Source organism: Microplitis mediator, chromosome 8 (genome assembly GCF_029852145.1).
Source record: "Microplitis mediator isolate UGA2020A chromosome 8, iyMicMedi2.1, whole genome shotgun sequence".
Lineage (NCBI taxonomy): Eukaryota > Metazoa > Arthropoda > Insecta > Hymenoptera > Braconidae > Microplitis > Microplitis mediator.
This window is the reverse complement of record NC_079976.1, coordinates 23097980-23120482: the sequence shown is the minus strand read 5'-3', so window position 1 is coordinate 23120482 and position 22503 is coordinate 23097980. Positions and strand designations below refer to the sequence as shown.

At 32.2% G+C, this 22503-nt stretch overlaps 2 protein-coding genes across 7 annotated transcripts; one reads left to right on the top strand and one right to left on the bottom strand.

Moving 5' to 3' along the window:
• The first annotated feature begins 2379 nt into the window (after nt 1-2379).
• LOC130673167 (uncharacterized) lies at nt 2380-7033 on the top strand. Of its 3 annotated transcripts, none has more exons than XM_057478110.1 (4): nt 2380-2488; nt 6254-6397; nt 6466-6615; nt 6683-7033. In XM_057478110.1, exons 1-4 carry the CDS (start codon nt 2423-2425, stop codon nt 6875-6877), a joined length of 555 nt encoding a protein of 184 aa, XP_057334093.1. In that variant the 5' UTR covers nt 2380-2422; the 3' UTR covers nt 6878-7033. The 3 variants fall into 3 exon arrangements, with proteins under 3 accessions (XP_057334093.1, XP_057334092.1, XP_057334094.1); XM_057478109.1 differs by lacking the exon at nt 2380-2488 and adding an exon at nt 5640-5787; XM_057478111.1 differs by lacking the exon at nt 2380-2488 and adding an exon at nt 6024-6158.
• A 5130-nt stretch (nt 7034-12163) lies between these two features.
• LOC130672780 (odorant receptor Or1-like) lies at nt 12164-22450 on the bottom strand. Of its 4 annotated transcripts, none has more exons than XM_057477505.1 (7): nt 22145-22450; nt 19569-20080; nt 16395-16602; nt 16139-16294; nt 15164-15255; nt 12752-14615; nt 12164-12387 (listed from the first exon to the last, which is right to left on the bottom strand). In XM_057477505.1, the coding sequence occupies exons 1-5, from the start codon at nt 22412-22414 to the stop codon at nt 15202-15204; spliced, it is 1200 nt and encodes a 399-aa protein (XP_057333488.1). In that variant the 5' UTR covers nt 22415-22450; the 3' UTR covers nt 12164-12387; nt 12752-14615; nt 15164-15201. The 4 variants fall into 4 exon arrangements, with proteins under 4 accessions (XP_057333488.1, XP_057333490.1, XP_057333487.1 ...); XM_057477507.1 differs by having other exon boundaries at nt 22361-22450; XM_057477506.1 differs by lacking the exons at nt 12164-12387; nt 12752-14615; nt 15164-15255 and adding an exon at nt 15958-16058.
• Between the last annotated feature and the right edge of the window lie 53 nt (nt 22451-22503).

Genomic DNA, 22503 nt, shown 5'->3' with positions numbered 1-22503 from the left:
CGAACGATCGATTTCAAAATCTAATCGGCTCTAGAACTTGATAAGCCGCGTCGAATGCCACCTCAACCATCTCAATCGTTTAATTTGTTCGAGAGATATCGTTGGCGAAAGAAATGATAAAAAACGGTTTTTTTCGATTATTTTTGAAGTGACTCATCCGATCAATTCTAAAATTTAATCAGCTTTCGAATTCGAGAAAACGCGCCGATTGCCACCTCAAACGTCAAAATCGGTTGATTAGTTCAAAAGATATCAGTGCTGAAAAGTTAAAAAAATATCATTTTATGTTATTTTTTCCGGATAAATCAAAATATAATGTGCTAAAATGTGTCTGAAATCATACCAACTCTTTCTCAATATAGTCCCTTTCGATCATCAGATAATGTCATGTAACTTGTTCCTTAGTTTTAAACATATTGTCAGCAAAAAATTGAAAAAACCCAGTCTTTAATGTTTTTCTCGGATATTCCATATATTATTGGTCTGACCTAAGTCAAAACTCATTCAAATCTTGATTTTGATCACTGACATTGATTTCTGCCTCAATACATGTACTTCAGAGAACATAATCGAAAATAAAAATTTAAAAGCCGCTTCTTCATTAATGATTTTTGATTCTTAACTTTTAAACTCTAGCATAAAACGTTACTTGTTAGATCTTGAAAAGCTCATAAAAAAATGATTGCATGTAATAGCATTTTCGAGCTCGAAAATATATTCACAGTTATGTTTTCAAGCTCCTTGAGCTCGAAAACAGCGGGAAGTTTTGGGGCTGGCCCACAGGGCCAACCGACGCCCAGATTTTTTTTCTAGAAAAAATACCCTAATAAAAGTTCCCATGAAATTTTCGTGAAATGGCTGTCAAATTCGGGCTTTTCCGTTTTCGACGGTAATTTGTAAGGTCGCGCGTGTTTTGGTCTCCGGACAAAATATCCCTTCGACAATTAATCCCCCGATGGTTGACCCTGAGGACTTCTATCCGAAACGGTTTTGAAATGCGTTTGTATGGTGATGTGGCAAATAAACAATGAAAAATTCAGCCGTGTGCACACCGATGGCGTTTATTTTCCTACGTGTAGCCGGATACTCATGAGTATTTATTTAAATATAGTGGAAACCTAAACATGCAAACATGCAAATAACCTTCTCAATAAGACAATTTATAGATAAATTGAGAAAAATATAGATAGCCCGAACTGGGAATCGAACCCAGACCAATTCGGTAACGCGCCGAGTGCTCTACCAGTTGAGCTATCCGGCCCTATACTATATTCCGTTCAATTTGATCTATAACTTATTGAGCCACACCGTCCTTCTTACGGTAATACACCATTTAAATATAGTGGAAACCTAAACATGCAAACATGCAAATAACCTTCTCAATAAGACAATCAATATACAAGATGGTGCACCATCTCGTAATAGATTAAATAAAAATTAAAATATTTAATGATTAATTTTTAATACTGACGATTCCACCAACACATCTAGGATGAAACCTAATATTGTTCGGTTTCTATTAAACTTCAAGTTTGATAAAGATTATAAGTTTGGTGATTTGACGCGGCAAATTACACATTTTAATACGCGATATCTAATAATTATCGACCAGTTATTAGGTAGATATTTAAGTGTACACGAGTCAGTTTAACATCAAAATGGCGGCTTATGTGTCATCATCTTTACATATACTTGTACTCACTTATAAAATCTATGTTCGCAATCCTTCGGCCCTTATCGGAAAATTAACCACTGCTATTTAAATTTTCATCGGATCTGCAGGACGAGCCCCTTAAATTGGCGTGCCCGGCGACAAGTCGACAAAATAGTAACGCATATGGGGTACTCAGGGTAATTAATCAACCGTGGGAAATCAGGTTGATTTAATTTTGAACATTATAATTATCACCCAGTTACAATATATAAATTATTTCAGCCTATTTCACCATTCCTCTCCTCTCTCAAAAAATATTACAAGCGACCCTGAATGATTGAATTACAATAAAATTTAACATCTCCGGTTCTGGAAGGCCGAGTCCATCTTCCAGTGGCGCCCTTCTATTCGACTATAATATTAAGGGGAGACCAGACTTGACAAGGATAAGCCCTCTATTATACCGGATGTAATTAAAATTATAAGAAGTAAGGAAACAATTATTTCTTTGTTCCTATTATCTATTATATATTGATAATAAAAAATAAAATATCACGACATCCTGTTGCGATTCATTAAGTGTAGATCTTAATTACAATTTATTAATCTTGAGTTAATTAAATAACAATGTGGTACAAATAAAATTTTATACAATAGATTCGGTAACGATATTCGTGTAATGGAAACCAATATAAATAGCCGCGAAAAAAATCTCATTACTTTGAATTCTAATTTGAACACAAATTTAAATTACTTGCGTGTAAAATCATGAAACGTCTATTGATTCAATTTTTATTGACTGCTTTGTCAGCCAATTTGGCAATTGGACAGGAAGTAAGTTTTCAAAATGTATAATTTCATTTTTAAATAAAATAACTCATAAATTAAATATAAGAACCTGTGAAACAATTTTTTTTTTTAAATTGTATAAAATTTTATACTGAAAATGGCCAAGTATAAATTTATAAAATTTCGTAGAATTTTACTAACAGTAATTATTATTTAAGAAAAACAAATAGTAAGTCGCGAAAAAAAGTTAGAAGTAGATCTTATATATATTGAACTAATGGATGAACGAATTATAAGGGCCGAAGGATCGCGAACATAGATTTTATAAGTGAGTACAAGTATATGTAAAGATGATGACACATAAGCCGCCATTTTGATGTTAAACTGAGTCGTGTACACTTAAATATCTACCTAATAACTGGTCGATAATTAGTAGATATCGCGTATTAAAATGTGTGATTTGCCGCGTCAAATCACCAAACTTATAATCTTTATCAAACTTGAAGTTTAATAGAAACCGAACAATATTAGGTTTCATCCTAGATGTGTTGGTGGAATCGTCAGTGAGGCACCTCCAACACATCCTGCCCCATACCTAATCATAATATTGAAGTTACCAAAAAATTATAAATTGGTTGGACCTATAACGCCACCGTCCATCGTACGGTTTTAAATAAAATTAATCATTAAATATTTTAATTTTTATTTAATCTATTACAAGATGGTGAGTAACCGGCTACACATAGGAAAATAAACGCCATCGGTGTGCACACGGCTGAATTTTTCATTGTTTATTTGCCACATCACCATACAAACGCATTTCAAAACCGTTTCGGATAGAAGTCCTCAGGGTCAACCATCGGGGGATTAATTGTCGAAGGGATATTTTGTCCGGAGACCAAAACACGCGCGAGCATACAAATTACCGTCGAAAACGGAAAAGCCCGAATTTGACAGCCATTTCACGAAAATTTCATGGGAACTTTTATTAGGGTATTTTTTCTAGAAAAAAAATCTGGGCGTCGGTTGGCCCTGTGGGCCAGCCCCAAAACTTCCCGCTGTTTTCGAGCTCAAGGAGCTTGAAAACATAACTGTGAATATATTTTCGAGCTCGAAAATGCTATTACATGCAATCATTTTTTTATGAGCTTTTCAAGATCTAACAAGTAACGTTTTATGCTAGAGTTTAAAAGTTAAGAATCAAAAATCATTAATGAAGAAGCGGCTTTTAAATTTTTATTTTCGATTATGTTCTCTGAAGTACATGTATTGAGGCAGAAATCAATGTCAGTGATCAAAATCAAGATTTGAATGAGTTTTGACTTAGGTCAGACCAATAATATATGGAATATCCGAGAAAAACATTAAAGACTGGGTTTTTTCAATTTTTTGCTGACAATATGTTTAAAACTAAGGAACAAGTTACATGACATTATCTGATGATCGAAAGGGACTATATTGAGAAAGAGTTGGTATGATTTCAGACACATTTTAGCACATTATATTTTGATTTATCCGGAAAAAATAACATAAAATGATATTTTTTTAACTTTTCAGCACTGATATATTTTGAACTAATCAACCGATTTTGACGTTTGAGGTGGCAATCGGCGCGTTTTCTCGAATTCGAAAGCTGATTAAATTTTAGAATTGATCGGATGAGTCACTTCAAAGATAATCGAAAAAAACCGTTTTTTATCATTTCTTTCGCCAACGATATCTCTCGAACAAATTAACCGATTGAGATGGTTGAGGTGGCATTCGACGCGGCTTATCAAGTTCTAGAGCTGATTAGATTTTGAAGTCGATCGTTTAAGGCGTTTCTGAGAAATCACAAGAAAACCAAAACAAAAATTTTTTTTTTTTTTCGTAATTCGCCAATATTTTCGAGTCTACTCGATCAAATGATCTGAAATTTTCTGGAAAGTTGAGGGCCAACAAGTTCTTTCAATTGCAACCTCAACCATCCAAATCGGTTTATTAGTTAAAAAGTTACAAAGAGTTTACACACACACACACACACACACACACACACACACACACACACACACACACACACACACACATACACTCGGGCATCATTCTGAAAATAGTCAGAATAGTTTCCTAGGACCTCAAAACGTCGACATCTGATGAAAACTCGACTTTCGGAAATTGGGGTGAAAACAATAACTTCCCAATTTTTTGAAAATCGTCGATTTTCTTAGCGGGAAGTTAAAAATTTACCTCTAAATTGAGGAAACATTAACAGCTAATTTTTAACTTCCCGCTAAGAAAATTGTAAATTTTCAAAAATTCGGGAAGTTATTGGTTTCGGTCCGATTTACGAAAATCGAATTTTCATCAGATGTTGACGTTTTGAGGTCCTAGGAAACTATTCTGAGATCCTTGAGCTCGAAAACAGCCGGAAGTTTTAGGGCTGACCCGCAGGGTCAACCGATAGACAGATTTTTTTCCAAGGTTTGCTATCAAATTGTCGGTTAATGCGGGCAGCAAATTTCGATAATTTAAATTATCAAATTACAGTTGCTTTCGAGCTAACTTGGCTTTTAGGGTTATTTCGTACATATAAATACATTGTAACTCTACCTGTCAATACCTTATTGGCGAAATTTGAAAACCGGGTTTTTAATCAATGGAAACAAACAATTATTTTTTAAGTTAATTTTTAATCGAAAGTCCAGATCTAAAAACGAGAAACTTGAGGCTACAATTTGGTTTTTTTATTTTTTTTCTACGACCATTTTTTACTGAGTTACAGCATGTTGAAAATCACCCAAAAATTTAGAATTTTTTTCCTATCCCTTCATTTTTGGGACCAGTGTATATAAGATCTAGTTTAAATTTATTTTTTGTGAGTTAATATTTTTTTTTTTAACTATAATCACTGTCTGATAAACTGTATGGAATTTGATAAAGTTTCATGCAGTTTTAAAAAATTTTATGATTAGATTTTTTTACGGATAGTAATTTCCGGACTAAACTAAATTATATAAAGTAAGATAACAATTATTTTTTTGTGTTTATTATTTCTTATATATTGATAATAAATGATAAAATAACTCAACATCCTGTTTCAATTCATTTGATGCAGATATTAATTACAAATGACTAATCTTGATTTGATTAAATAACAATGTATAACAAATAAAATTTTATACAATAGATTCGGTAACAATATTCGTGTAATGGAAACCAATATAAATAGCCGCGAAAAAAAATCTCATTACTTTGAATTCTAATTTGTACATGAGTTTGAATTACTCGCTTGTAAAATCATGAAACGTCTGTTGATTCAACTTTTACTGACTGCTTTGTCAGCCAATTTGGCAATTGGACAGGAAGTAAGTTTTCAAATTTCAAAAAGTATAAATTCATTATAAAATGAAATAACTCATAAATTAAATATAAGCACCCGTAAATCAATCATTTTTTTTAAATTGTATGAAATTTTTTGAAATTTGGCCTAATAATGAAATGGCCTAATAAAAATTTATATAAATTCGTAGCATTTTACTAACAGTAATTATTATTTAAAAAACATAATGTTAAGTTGCAGAAAAAAGTTACAAGTAGATCTTAGACATTGAACTAATGGATGAAAGAATTACCGAGACAGATTAAGTACGTTTCTTGAATCAATAATGTTTTTCTTGATTCAAATTAATTGTTTTTTCTGTGAACGTTAAAATAGGGTAATCCACCGAAAATTACGGTAAATTGGATTTGCCAGACAGTTATTAAGATCTATCGCGAACAGCATAGAAAAATATCGAGTTACTTGATTAATATAACTTAATTTAATTTCAGCTAATGATAAAATTTGATAAATTAACAGCCAATAATATGGCAAACAATCCATTCACTGGTGATTGGTCCTGCGAAATATCTAGTCCAGGAGACATAGGATCTTGTAAAATTCCATTAAAAAAAGATCTGCCTGACACTATGAGGGTAATTTTTGCAAACATAAAATGAAACGAATAAATTATTAAAATCAATCTTCTTAAATTAAAAAATAGTTGAAAGGAAATATTGACTTTGAGGGATCGTCCGTTGCAGAGTTTGATGTAACTATCTGCGAAGCATTGGAAAATGAAGAATTCGCAAACGATATTCTAAGCCATGGAATACCAAAAGGCCAATTCCCTACACAGTGTCCAGCTATAGCAGTAATTATTTATGTTTTCCATTTATTGACTCTAAAATTTATTCATTCATTACTTTATTTCTTTGCAGGGCATGGATTTTGAAATAAGCAAATATAAATTTCCAAAAGAAAAATTACCACCGGGTGGTGTACCAGACGGTGACTTTTCTGGTGAGATTCATATGTTTGAACCAAGCAAAGATCCTTACGGTACCGTACGCTTCGAAGGGAAAGTGTTTCACGAATTACCCGAATTACCCAAACATCCTGGATTGGGACGTTAGTTATAAATTAACTTTGATTTTGATTTCGGTTTTTGACGATATCTACATAGCAATGATTATATGATTCTTTAGTAGTATTTGTAGTGTTTTTATAAAAATAATTATTATAATGATAATACTTGCTTATATAGTTAAATAAATTAGTTATGCATTAAATGATTGTTTAAGATTTGTTTAATCCAAACCATATAACTGTATAAATTTATTTAATTAACAATTGCAGACACTTGATTTATTTTTTATTAGTTGAGAAACCCACGGAAACAACCGTCGATAGAAATCGCTGAAAAATTTACACATATTACTCTGCGAAATGATTCACGTACGCAGATTGCTATATAGGTTCTTAGAGGGCTTTCCATGGGAACGCCATTTCCAATTCACTTGCAAATCTAGTATGGATTCCTGTGTAGCTTTTTACAATGGGTACCGACACCATGCCAAAATTCATAGGGGAACCTAGTTCAGATTTCTATGTTCATTTAGCCATGGTTTAACATGGAAATCCTCATTGTAGCTAAAATAATGGAAATCCCTTTAATAACTTAAATTCTATGCTTAATCAAATTTTAACTTGTAGTTGATGAAATTACTTTCTTCTAAAATTTTGTAACTCGTTGAATGGTATTCTGGTTAGTAATCGATGAGTAATGATTTTTGGAGTGATTAGAGGGCGGGGGGGGGGATTTAAGGGCGAAAAGAAAAGGCATATTTACTGAAGATATGAATAATGTCAGCTCATTTATTTCACATACACGTTATAGTATGACACCTAAAGTATCTTTGGAGTGAATTGGGAGTTTTTTTTAGCGGAGTGATTGCGGAGTGACGCGGATTGTATTTCACTCCCAATTCACTCCGCTCCGGAGTTTTAATACTTGAATAAAGTTATATTAATTTATACTAAACTGCTAAACAATGTGTGTGTGTGTGCATGTGCGAGTGTGTGTTTGCGTGCATGTGTGTGTTAGAGTGTGTGCAGGTGTTTGTGTGCGTGTGTGCAAATTTGTGCGTGTGTGCAAATGTGTGCGTGTGTGCAAATTTGTGCGTGTGTGCAAATATGTGCGTGTGTGCAAATGTGTGTGTGTGTGCAAATGTGTGCGTGTGTGCAAATTTGTGTGTGTGTGCAAATTTGTGCGTGTGTGCAAATGTGTGCGTGTGTGCAAATTTTTGCGTGTGTGCAAATATGTGCGTGTGTGCCAATGTGTGCGTGTGTGCAAATGTGTTTGTGTGTGCAAATGTGTACGTGTGTTCGAATGTGTGCGTGTGTGCAAATGTGTGCGTGCGTGTGTGTGTCTAAATATGTATGTGTGTATGTGTGTGCATATCAGCTGATCAATAATGTAATACGCGAATTTTTACTTCGATTTTATTATGTGGAGTTATATTTTATTAATAATATTTTCAAAACTCCGCTCCGGAGTGAATTTCACTCCGAGGGGAGTGAATAATTAAAAATTCATTCACTCCGCATTCACTCCGGATTTAATCCGCATTCACTCCGCGAATTTTTTACAGTGTAACGATTCGTATTCCTTTTTTAAAAATGCTCACATGTTAATTTATTAGTACATAGTATCATTAAATTATAAATATGCATTTAGGTTAGGAGATTTGTAAACATATGTAGTTTCAATGATTTGAGTATCTGTTTTGCCAGGGTGAGGATCCGTATAGCTAAATTGGCTATACGTTGTATTGTTAAGAAAGTTCAGTATACAGCGTATAGAGCCAGAATAGTGATACGTATACTCACTCTGACGTTATTTTTCTTGCCGTGTACGATCAAATTTTTTATGAACAAGTGAAGCGCGTTCGTGTAATTATCAATTAATTAATAAATTAATTATTCAGCGTAATAATTCTATGATAGTGCATATGAATTCGTCACCACAATAAAATACTATTTAATAATTTATTTTATTATATTCAGGGGTGCTGATTGAATCACAGCCGTGATTCAATCAAGTAAAATTCATGAACAAAATACATTTAGTTCAATGACCAAAACTTAGACAGTTGAAGAAAACCTTTTGTGAAGACCGATCGTATCACGATACTATACGTATTCAGCTTAGGACACTATCTTTTCGTTCCGATCTTAAAAAAATTCAGTCTGTTGTTTTAAGCCGGTGAGTAAAAATCTTCGTGTTCAATTGGGTCAACGAAAAGGTGTGAGTGTAAGGGTGTGAATTTTATCCCTACCATATCATGCCTTGAACTGAACGAAATACTTATGTTAGGAATAACTCAAAATAACCTCTGAATTAAACTTCTGAACAAAACCTCGTGAGTAAAACGTTTAGTTCACAGCGTTTGAATCATTCAACTGCACGAGCCAGTGTTCCGCTAGATGGTCCTAATACTAATATTGACATGAATTGTGTTATTCAAAAGATGACCATTCAATAAAATATGTTTATGAAGCTTATGAATATTATTGAGTAAAGGGTATTGGTAGGAGACGCTTAAGATGGGGGGGGGGGTAATTTAAGCTATTTGCAAAGTTAAAAATATAAATTAATTCAAACTGCTCGTAAGAAAATTATTGTACAACATTTTATAAAATTTTAGTAAAATCTTATTTTACCTCAGCACAAGTAGCTGAGTATAATTTTGAAAAATGTATAATAAAATTTCAAATAGTGTTAAATAATATATTGAACTAAGAATATTTGTATATATAAATTGTATATATAAAAAAAAAAAAAAAAAAAAAAAAATATTAGGGTGTTTCAAAAACAAAACAAATATTTTTTTTTTTTATGGTATCCGAAAATTAAAAATATATCTGTTATGCCCAATAAATTTTTTTATTTAATTTATTTTATTTCGTAAATAAATTTACGAAACTCTTCTTTCAATAAACGTTTATTACCTGTATTAATATAAAAACATACTGATAGTAAATTTTCGACAGGAATCGCAAATACATTTTCAGTCACAATGAATTCATATAAGTGTGATAGTTGGAGAAGTCTGACAGGCTCTTTGAAAGGTTTTGTTTGCAGAAGAGTTATTATTCCAAAATGATGGCCAATGCACTTACAATTACTAATTTTTTGACAATCGCATATTTTATCAATAATTTAAAAAAAAAAGGAAGAACCCGAGTCGAAATTTAAGTCGTAGATTCAACGTTTTGAACGTTGAAATAGTAGATTCAACGTTTTGAACGTTCAAATCGTAAATTCAACGTATTGGACGTTGAAATCGTAATTTGAACGTATTGAACGTAAAAAAAAAAGATTCAACTGTTTAAAAAAAATATATGATCCATAGTAAAAATTAAAAGTTATGAAAAAATGACATATACCAATGCGTAAAAAATAACCTATGGGCTAAATTTAGCTAAAAGCTTTTCCTAAAGATTTGATTGAGTTAATTTTTAGATACATTCTTATTCAATCAACTATTAAAATCACAGATGATTGGAATTAAGGAAGTTATTAAATTGAGATTGATTTTTGAGAGTCAAATTCTTATTCAATCTTGATATTTTGAGATCTTTGAAAACTATCAGATTGATTTTCATTTGCATTTCAAAAATATTTTGAAGATTTGGAGCTCATTTATGGATTTTTTCAGTAGGCAATTTCATTTTTGGTGCACAATTTCTAGTTGAATATCAAAATTTTTTTTTAAATTTATAAATTTTTTTGAAAATTTGTAAAAATTGTGATAATCAACTTTTTTTTTTTAATTTGAAGTCGATAGGAGCTATAGCTTGAAAATTTAAAATTTTCATTGTTAATACCCACCCCCGCGACCCGCTGAGGGGTGGAATATCGTGAAATTCGTTCATAAATTATTTTTCCATCACTTATAGAAAATCCCAACAGAAAATTCCACAAATAAAAAATTCGGACTAAGTATTTTCATTGAACAGATGGTAGAATTTCAACCAAAAAACTGAAATTCTCCTAACAGAATTATAAAAATAATTTTTATCGTACTTCCATTTGAAAGCATGTGGTTATCTGAATAGTTTTGATATTACTTATTTACACTCCTTATCGGTTTGATTTACGCTCACAATACGTTGAATGCGTTCAACTAACGTTTTTAACGTTCAATACGTTCAAACTACGATTTCAACGTTCAATACGTTCAAATTACGATTTCAACGTCTAATACGTTGAATTTACGATTTGAACGTTCAAAACGTTGAATCTACGACTTAAATTTCGACTCGGGAAGACCAAAACGTTTTTCATTCAAGTATTTAAATGCTACATAAGAAGAATTGTTTTTCAATGTTTATTATTATTATTATAATTAACATTATTATTATAACTGTCGCTAATAACTATTACTATCATTAATTATATGTTACTAATTATAAGTATCTTTTAAATTTGCGTTGTAACTGTCTAATTTTGTTTTATTCTGACTTTAATTTAACTTTTTTTGTCTTAAATCTGAATAAAATATATTTCAATTGAATCAATTTTGACTTAAATGAAACTTTTTTTAACTTAAATCTAAGTGAACTGTATTTAAATCGACGCAATTCTGACTTAAATGTGACTTTTTTTGTCTTAAATCTAAAGAAAATAGAGTCAAACTGAACCAGTTTTGACCTAAACGTGACTTATTTTGTCTTAAATCGATCCTAACTAAGCCACAAAAAGTCAAATCTAAGTCAAATGTTATGGAAATTTTACACTGGCTAAAAAAATTAACTTAGTTGACATTTGAAAGATTTTGACTTAAATTTTAAGTCATAATTAAGATTTTTTGTCGACCCGGGTACTATCCTATAGATTGAACTGACTACAATGTCAGATGGGAGCCAATATCATGTGAGATTCGGCTCAGTCCAATTTCACGCATTACCATCTTGGATGGGACTGAGTTAAATGTACATTGTAGTCACTACAATGTGATTGCAGCAGTTCCAATGTGTAATTTTATGTCAAAATGGATGAAGCTCAGTACAATCTGACATTGTCCCCAGTCAAATCTCGTTCTTTCTGTGTACTTAGGGAAACAACCACCTCTTGAGCACGTTTCGATTCATTTGGTTCAGATGAACCGGTAACGAGTTATGGAGTTTACCGCATACCAAATTTTTTCGAGGCACTTCCAGAGAGTCGCTGTCATGGACTTATTTCTTTATATTTTTAATTGAAAATTATTCCAAAGATACTTTAGATGTCATACTATAACGTCTATATGAAATAAATAAACCAATATTATTCATATCTCAAAAAACAAAAAATCCTGAAAATATGTCTTCGTTCGCCTTGAAAACCCTACCCCTCCCTTAAGGGGTTAGGGGTACTCAGGGGTATGAAAAAATGATGATTTTCAATAATTTTTTTTTTGTAGTTAATTACTTTATTTGACAAAAATAAAAACATAGCTTTATTAGAACACGTTTCGATTTGACTTCACGAAAATTTCAAAAAAAAAAATTAATAATTCAAAAAGTTATCGCTGTTTTTGTAGAGCCCGTTCCTCCCGAAGTCCTTTGCGGTGATCATCATAAGTCCTTGGAGATTCATCTAAAATCAATCGGACAAGAAAAATTAGTTTTATTAATAGATAATCTTGTGCCTGATCGAAGCTTTTTTTTTTTTTTTCGAAATTAACAAAATGGCGGCCTCAGGAAATTTTTTTCAAATTTTCGAGAAAAAAACCGACAGTTTATTGTTAAAAAAAAATCGAAATTTTGAAAAAAAAAAAAAATCCTTCGATCAGGCACGAGTTTTTAATGTATTTCAAAAGTACAATAAATTTTATTGAAATCTACCGAGCAGTTTTTAAGTTACAGTGATCACCAGTTCAGAAAACATAGTTTTGAGAAAAACGCATTTAAAGTTTTGCTATGGATTTATGTCGAATTATAAGAATTATTTAATAACTTACACTGAGTCATCTATTCCTGGACCATATAATAGCTCTTCAGCCGACATAGCAGCTTCCAAAATATCGATTTGCTGGTGCCTACGTTGCAATCGACCTTCTCGGGTGTTATCATTAGCGCGCTTATCTGCTACTTTGATACGTGCAGCATCCATTCTTTCTGCATACCGATGAGAATTAGGCCCACAATTAAGTCCTAGTGTATTCATCAAGACTAATAATGAATTTATACCCTCATTAAATATACACATAGCAACGTATGCAGCTATTTGTACGATAGTAAAACTAGTATTTACCGTTTTTGGGCATATTTTCCATACTAGTTGGTTAAAGCTTTCATTATTATTCTGATTGAATCCACCTACACATCTTGAAAGTAAATTTTCATTACTAAGATCTTCGTATATAGGCTTGATAGCTTTTAAAACATCAGAAGGTAAAGGAGAATAATCGTGAGAAAAGGTATCAAGCTCTCCTCTTGCTTCAGCGCGCTGGTAAGAGCACCAAGATTCTTCGCCTTTTGGACACATATCATGATTCGGTTTTTCATCACTCGAGCCGTAGTGATAAAAGGTTGCCATTATAGCAGATTTCATATTTTCAATAGAATCACAATGCCGGCGTATTGCTAAACCATAGTACACAGTTAGTTTGTCTATTAATTTTCCTGTGAGCTTACCTCGACCACCAAGACCTTTTTGTTTACTCTTCAGCGTACGTAATCGACTCCCCATCCGCTTTTGGACATGCCCTATACATTCCTTTTTATTTACAGTTGTATTTTCGTAAGGATCTGATTTTATAATTCCTGAATAGGTCTTGGAGTCACCATCACCAATATAGTTGGCATACTTAACTCCATATTTAGTTTCAGAATACGAAAACATTTCGACCATCGCATCCACCTCCATTTTCCCAGAAGACCCTTGATGATTAGCAGAACACACATCTTCATGCGATTGATACCATTCCTCGAACTCAACAGTATTTGTTTTTTTTTTCCAATACTCACATAGCTTACAATATGCACTTTTAATGTTTATGTCAAGAATCTTTCCAGTAAAATAGCCAATTATAGAAGAAACTCCAAATGACGATGTATATCCCCGTTTTTGCCAGGTTCCATCTCCCGATACAGTTAGATGATTTATATCTTCATTTTCAGTTGTTGGCATTGCTTGCTTTTCTTCATTCACAGCTTTCGTCATGAAGGTTTCTGCGACGGCTTTACTACAATTCAAAATCTGTTTCAGTAAAATTGTATGCGTAGATTTATCTAAAAAAGACGGCATGTCCATCAGGCCGCAAAACTTGCACAATCCTTCGTATCCTATTCCTAGTATTCTCATTACAAAAATGAAACGTCTGTTTATTTCATAAGAATGCCCAACGAAAGAACAGGAAGGAATATATTCATTTCCACAGTTATTACATGCAACTACAATTTTGAATCCCAGCCCACGTGTACTTGCTGTTTGAAACACTACATTTCCATCACATTTTTTACATTTTATAAGAGCAGAAATTGCAGTGAATACCTGAATAAAATTTATTATTCGAAATTCAGTACTGCTGTCTTCAGGTACATCATCTTCAGTGTTTTGTTTTAATTTTTTAGAAGATGTACTCTGAATACTTTCATCACGTTCGGCTGTTTTCGGATTAAAAACATTCTTTCTTTTGACTGAACGCGACTTATTAATTTTTTCAGAACTCCGAAGTTCTCTTGAAACCTTTCTAGAATCACGTCCCATGGTTAATAATTTAATTCACTTGAGAAATAATTTATCACAAAACTATCGACTGATCAGTGCAACGACTACAGGTATACTGGCAACCAAAAATTATTTTTCAGTTCTTGTACTACCTACAAATTGTGAATATATGTAGAAGGATATATATATATATATATATATATATATATATATATATATATATAATTATAAATACATTAAAATGGGGAGATATTCATGACAATGAAACCCGAAAAGTCGGTTGCTTGCAGCTGTTTCTAGCTACCTGCTCTCGAATGCCACGTAGCACCCGAGCGTCCTTTGGTCATTGTTAAATAACTCGAAAAGAATTTGTCGGATTCACTTCAAATTTTCACACAATATTTTTAAAATATTATACTTTAAGAAAATGCAAAAAAAAAAAAATCGATTTTTTGAAAATTCTGACTACCCCTAACCCCTTAAGATATTATAATTGGCAAAAAACAATTGACTTTTATTTTAATTCATTTTTGACGCCTGCCCATATAATTCTAAAATATTTTATACAATTTCATAGAAATTAACAACATAAAATTAGATCAAATATTATATATAATTTTCTACAAACTCTTATAAAAAATGTTATACAATTGTATGTAAATTTTTTTTTTCGGGTTCTAAAGTTTTTAAAAATACTTACTTGCATTGCTTGATGATAATTAGTAGTAATTATTTTTACTATTTAGTCGAACTTTGTAATAATGTAAAAAATGAATAAGACATTCGAAGAATCTGTATAAATAATAAGATTGTTACGAAAGGTATAACAGTTTTAGCAGAAGAATTATTTAATTTTATGATTCCCCTAGAGGGTCCGAATTACGGTTAATTCCCGTAGTTTATCGCAGATTACCGTAATTTACAGTAATTGGCCGTAAATTACCGTAATCAGCGACAAATTACGGTAAAGTACCGTATTTTACGGCAAATTTTACGGTGAATTGGCGCAATTTTACTATAAATTTGCGGTAAAATACGTCTTTTTACCGTAATTTATGGTAGAGTAGGCAAGTTTCGGTAGATTACTGTAAGTTGCCGTAATTTACGGTAAATTATGGTAATTTGCCGTAAAATGCGGTAATTTACCGTGATTCGGATCCACTAGGGTCGATCGATTGCACAGTCTTCGAACGTATCCCGTGTCAACATAAAAATAGTAATGTAAGTTTTCAAATCCTACATGAGGACAAGGTGGTTGAGAAAAAAAAACCTTAATATAATTCATGTCGATGAAAACGCCGGAAACTTGTTATGCCAGAGATATAACACAATCAGCAATACTGCCATTAGACATTTCACGAACTGTCTAAATAACTTAGATATTTCATGTAATTCTACAACATTACACTATCCGTCTGAAGCCCTGTTACATTTCATGAAATGCCCAAAAATTTTAATCACTTCGTGTAACGAAATGACCGTTACACGATCTGTCTGCAGTTCATGAAATATCTAATTTCGCGATGTGTCTACGACATATATAAGATTGATACTATTATATGCTGGTATCTTTGAAAAACTTTTTATTACTTGAGCTTAGAAACAAAAGAAAAAAAATTTGAAAACCTAACCCAACAATTTAAACAAAATTTATGATTTTTTAAGTTTTACTTACGCTCATAAATAATTGTAAAGACAATCTCATTAATGGACCAGCAGTAAAAACAATTGATCTATTAAATCGTGTAATTAATAACCCTAATGACCGATTATAATTTTTATGAAATTTCCACCAATTACTAGCGAACGCAGCAGAACCGATACTTGCACTCTAAATATAAATAAAATAAAATTAACATAATTTTAAGGAGTTAACATTCATATATTAAAAGAAATAAATAAAGATATCAAATAGAATAATTAATACAAACCTGTATTGCAAGTTCATTACCATGATAGCAATAAATAAAAATCTGATACGTCATACAACATAAATATACCATCATGCCGAAAAATTCCGTTGGTATAAAAACAGTCATTTTTGTTATATGGAATGCGGTAATACAAATAATTAGACAATTAACAGTCAGTTGAAATAAAATAATCAATCCAAAAATATCTTCAATCTCCTTTATAAAACTGAAATTAGTAACACTCTTTTACTAATGTAGATGAAATAACTAATGACATCAAGGCAAAAAAAGACTAAAATTAGTAAACCTCGAAGACCAAAAGCATTTTAATTGAACCCGGGAAAAAATGATGAGACCTGACCATGCCTGTTCATGTATGATCGGGCCTGAAATTAGACCTGATCATGCCTGTTCATGTATGATTAGGCCTGAAATTAGACATGATCAGGCCTGATCATACCTGTCCATGCCTTTTCATGTCTGTTCATGTCTGAAGCGTTGAATACACTCAGGCCTGATCATGCCTGGTCATGTCTGAAGCGTTAAATACGCTCATACCTAATCATACCTGTCCATGCCTGGTCATGTCTGTTCACGCCTGTCCATGTCTGAAGCGTTAAATACGCTCATGCCTGATCATTCCTGTCCATGCCTGTTCATGCCTGGTCATATATGTTCATGTCTGTTCATGGCTGTTCATGTCTGCTCATAGATCTAAAATTTTGTTGACCAAGAATCTATCACGTATAAGATTTTTATTACTTGAAGTTCATACGAAACTTACTTTTCAACTAAATCTCTTAGGTCAGTGGGTAGCGAGTTACACTTTCGAGTGCAAGGTCCACGGTTCAAATCCTGCATACGCCCGAATTATTTATTTTTTTTATTTTTATAGCAATAATTATATACATGTATAATTGAATATAGCTATACGTAATTATATATAATTATATAGGGCTATTTTTTATATATAATTTTTTTACCCGGATGGGCATGAACAGGCATGAACATGCCTGATCAGGCATGGTGATTTTTCATGTCTGATCAGGCCTGAAGACTCATGCCTGTTCATGTCTGGTTAGGTCTGATCATTGTTTCCCGGGAAAACAAAAAAAGATATTAATTTTTTGGTTAAAGTTTCATATTTTCGTTGTTTAATATCTTTAGTACATCGGAAAAAAAATTCAGCCAAACATGGTTTTTAAAAGATGAATTTAATTTAATTCTTTTAACAATTATCATATCGATTTATTAATTTATACATTTCCTATTTGAGGCAGGGAAAGACGATTAATTAGTATACAGTAGAATCTCCCTAATGAGACTCTCCGTAATGTTACACTCTCTCTAAATTTAACAAGATTCTCTCCCTAATGTTGGCAATCCTGTCTCCTACTACGTTTTTTCGCGCAACCAATAAAAAAAAACATTAGTGGCGGGCAATTCAAATCTTCCAACTTACACCTATGTTACGTTTTCGCTGCACGATGTTGATGTTGAGCTCAGCTAGTTCTGTAGTATTTCTAGGTATTTGGTTCTCGACAGCAAATCACCTCACGGTGACCCGAAATAACTGGTTGTATTTTAGATATAACAATAACTTTATTCACAATTGATAGTTATAGAATTTAGAAGTTGAAAGTATACACTTAATATACAAACGATGTATGTTCAATAGTCAAACTTACAGAAGGTATGACTATGGACTTGATAATTTAATAAACTCTGATATCAAAGATCTGGTGTTCAGAGTCTAAGTGCGTATGAGTCTAAGTCTAATGTGTCTTAGACTAAATGTATCTAAATAATGAGTGAACAATGAACCGCTCCTGCTCTGAGAGCGAGGGTTTTTATAAGGTATTCTAATCACCAAAAATAGTGGGGTTGAATTGTTGATCAGAGTTCACACTCAGTGGTCATTGAACTCGTCATTGCTTATCAGCGCGAGGCGATTGGGCATGAGACCCATGCGTCGAGCGCGAGTAGGGATTTAATCCTCGGCTAATGTAATTTTTGAGAAAAGTTATTTATTTGAAAGTCAAAGTCCATTTTCATATCATCTGCGTTTGTTACAAATTATTACTAATAGTTTATACAGCTGTGTTTTAAAATGATTAAATTATCTTTAGTTGAATATACTTGAAGATTATTATGAAAAATGTTCTCATACGTGGGATTAAGTACATCCGGTGATAGTTTGTTATTTGATTATTGATTTGTAAAATACACGTATGTTAAAGATATTCTTATTTTATACAATTTAAATCATGGAGTAATTCTTATGATATATAATATTCTTAAGTTATTATAATTATCTACTTAAGGTACTATAATTGTTGGTTATTAGGGTGCCTTATTTTGGGAATAGACTTTAGGTCGGTAAAATAATCTAGTGAGCTAAGAACGGGCCCTGCTTGACAGCCAGGATATAACACCTATACGGTTAAATCCTAACCTAAAAATGATTTTTTTTTTTTTCGTACATCACGCATTGTGACCGCGCAGACCTGCGCACATAAGACTCGAGTATTAGTATGGTGGGACGACAGGATTTGTTAACATTACGGAATGGTCCTGGACAGGAGTGATAACATTACAGAGATTTTACTGTATTACACATTTAGGGTGAAAAGTAGGACATGTCAACCAGCCTGTATAATAACCTACCAAAGCTGAAGGCGAGGGTGGCAAACACGTGGATTAGATCGTCCTGTCTTCCTCTACGGTGTGCATACTATTTTTTAACGAAGCTGCACCTGGAAGAGTTTAAATTTCTGCCTCTATTTGTGAGAAGAATAGCGGATGCACTAATTTTCATCATTCGTTTTCTTATAAAAGACAAGTACGATTTTTCTCCTCGCTAAAAGAGGCAGGAATTTGAAGTTTTGGTGCAGTAATGATAAAATAGTGTATTAGACCCTAACATAGGATAGTAGGGAATCCTAACCAGTGTGCGTGATTGCCGTGTGTAAAAGTATGACTTTCATCCCGCTAAACAAGGCAGGAATTTAAATTTTCGACTCGGGTAGGCATAATTAGACACGTTCTGGAATGTCCTACTTCCTTCCCTTGATGTGTGATATACTATTGCACGATCAACTTAATATTGAATTGCTCAAAATAATGATAAATGTTAACTTTATCTCTTACAAATATTTCGAATCCCTACAGCAATTAAATACTAATCCTTACTTGTAAATTTCATTGCTATGTTTAATGATTTTATTGATTTCTTTATTCATAAAATCTTCATAATCACATTTATCAATTGAATTATGTTCAAAATCCAAATCAACATTTTTAAGATTTTGTTTTATTATTTCTAATTGGCAACATGCAGCGTTTATCAGTCCAGTTACCAAAGTATCCATACCAATATTGTGAAAACATGCAATAATAACTGCAACAGCTTGATGACCAGAAGTTATCTCAAATGCTGGACTTTTTTTTGTATTGTAAGGATACCATGCTTCCATAGGAAGACGCCTTGTGTTGCCTGCAACTGCATCAGCTAGCGGAGTCAAGCCCCAACATAGAACAGCAACTGTACCAAAACTTTGATATGCTATATGATGATACAATCCTAGCCATGCATAGTAAGTAAACACACGTTCATATTTATCATCGTTATGATAATAATTTGTCGTAGAAAGTTTATCTAAAAGTACTTGAATTCGTTTTTGATTTCCCAATATTACGAATACCTTTTTTAAAAATAATTATAATTAAACTCAGTTATTAAAGTTTAAATTACCCTAGCGGATTAGTAAAATATCGATATGAACCCTCATTAAACATAAAAGTTCACTGACTGCATGAGTGATAAAATTTCTCTGACTCTATGGGCAACTAAATTTTATTGATACCAATAGTGTTCAAAATTTCACTGATAGAAACAGTGATAAAATTTAGCTGGTTCAATCAGTGATAAAATTTTACTCGTTGTATGGGCGATAAAATTTTACTTTTTGAATCAGTGATAAAATGTCACTGGTTCAATTCGTTGTAAAATTGTGCTGATAAAAGCCGTAATGAACTTTAGCTGATCTAATCAATGAAAAAATTTTACTTTTGAATCAGTGACAAAATGTCACTGATTCAATTAGTCGTGAAATTTCTCTGATTGAATCAGTGATAAAATTTTACTTTCTGAATCAGTGATTTTAGCTGATCTACTCAATGAAAAAATTTTACTTTTGAATCAGTGACAAAATTTTACTTTTTGAATCAATGATAAAATTTCACTGATTCAATTCGTTGTAAAATTGTGCTGATAAAAGCCGTAATGAACTTTAGTTGATCTAATCAGTAAAAAAATTTTACTTTTGAATCAGTGACAAAATGTCACTGATTCAATTAGTCGTAAAATTTCTCTGATTGAATCAGTGATAAAATTTTACTTTTTAAATCAGTGATAAAATGTCACTAATTCAGTTAGTCGTAAAATTTGTCTGATTGAATCAGTGATAAAATTTTACTGATGCAGTCAGTGTTACATTTTAATTGTATGGATGTGAGTTGTGTCACATTGGCGCGTTGAGGTTAGAGTAAGACAGCAGCAGCGCGGAATCCGATTTTCAATATTAAATCAAAATTATTGTTTATGGAGCTAGAGTTCCAGGAGTCGAGACTAATTTTCAGAAATTTCCTCCTCTTTCAAGATCTTTTTTCAGATTTTCGATATCGCTTATAGTTATTGAGTTATTTACAAAAATCTAAGATTCTTTATTTTGTTTATGTTTTTTGTTAACAAAAAATTGAAATTTTAATAACCCGGGGAAAAATGATCAGACCTGACCATGCCTGTTCATGTATGATCAGGCCTGAAATTAAACCTGATCATGCCTGTTCATGTATGATTAGGCCTGAAATTAGACATGATCATGCCTATTCATACCTGTCCATGCCTGTTCATGCCTGGTCATATATGTTCATGTCTGTTCATGGCTGTTCATGTCTGCTCACAGATCTAAAATTTTGTTGACCAAGAATCTATCACGTATAAGATTTTTATTACTTGAAGTTCATACGAAACTTAATTTTCAACTAAATCTCTTAGGTCAGTGGGTAACGAGTTACACTTTCGAGCGCAAGGTCCACGGTTCAAATCCTGAACACGCCCGAATTTTTTATTTTTTTTATTTTTATAGCAATAATTATATACATGTATAATTGAATATAGTTATACATAATTATATATAATTATATAGGGCCATTTTTTATATATAATTTTTTTACCCGGATGGGCATGAACAGACATGAACATACCTGATCAGACCTGAACATGCCTGATCAGGCCTGGTCAGGCATGGTCATTTTTCATGTCTGATCAGGTCTGATCATTTTTTTCCGGGAAATAAAAAAAAATAAAAAACACTTAATGCTCAAAATTTGATTCCGCATTGAAGGAGCTATCACTCATATTTTGGCCACAATTCTAAAGATTTTTTCCAGCAAATTCACACAGGATTTTTACAAAAAACTTCGTTACTATGTAACATAGTAATGGTAACCATTCTAGTATAGGAATCAGAACTATTTTTTTCTCTCCGTGTACACTCAGTGATAAAATTGAACTAATTAAATGGGTAAATATTTACTGAATCCTAGTTGTATACTCATAGTAGGTAAAAATATTGAATATTTAACATAAACCGTAACCCAAACTATAAACTCCTGCGTTTAATCGATTTAACTAATCCGCTAAGATGTCATAAAAAAAAAGTTTTTTTAAAAATATAACATAAAAATAGGTAAAGTACGAAAACCTTATATGCATGAATACTGTTAGTCATTAATAAAAATGCTGTAGCTATCATAAGTTCAATATTACCCCAAATCACAAACAAGTTAACAGTTTGTACTGTTAAATAAATTCCCAAAATGAAAATAAAACTAATACAGGTATATAGTAAATAAATACTTCGATAAGGTTCCAATACCGGCGGCCAAGTTCCGATATATTTTGTCAAAGTAAGCGATACCTTTATATTATAATACGGTTCCAAATGTCGCAACTTAATGTTATCTAACTCCATTTGGACTTATCGTATTGTGCAGTGCACGTTCGAGCTTCGACTGAAACGTGATTGCGACTGAATGTTCGTCACATCAAAAGCTTTTGTCA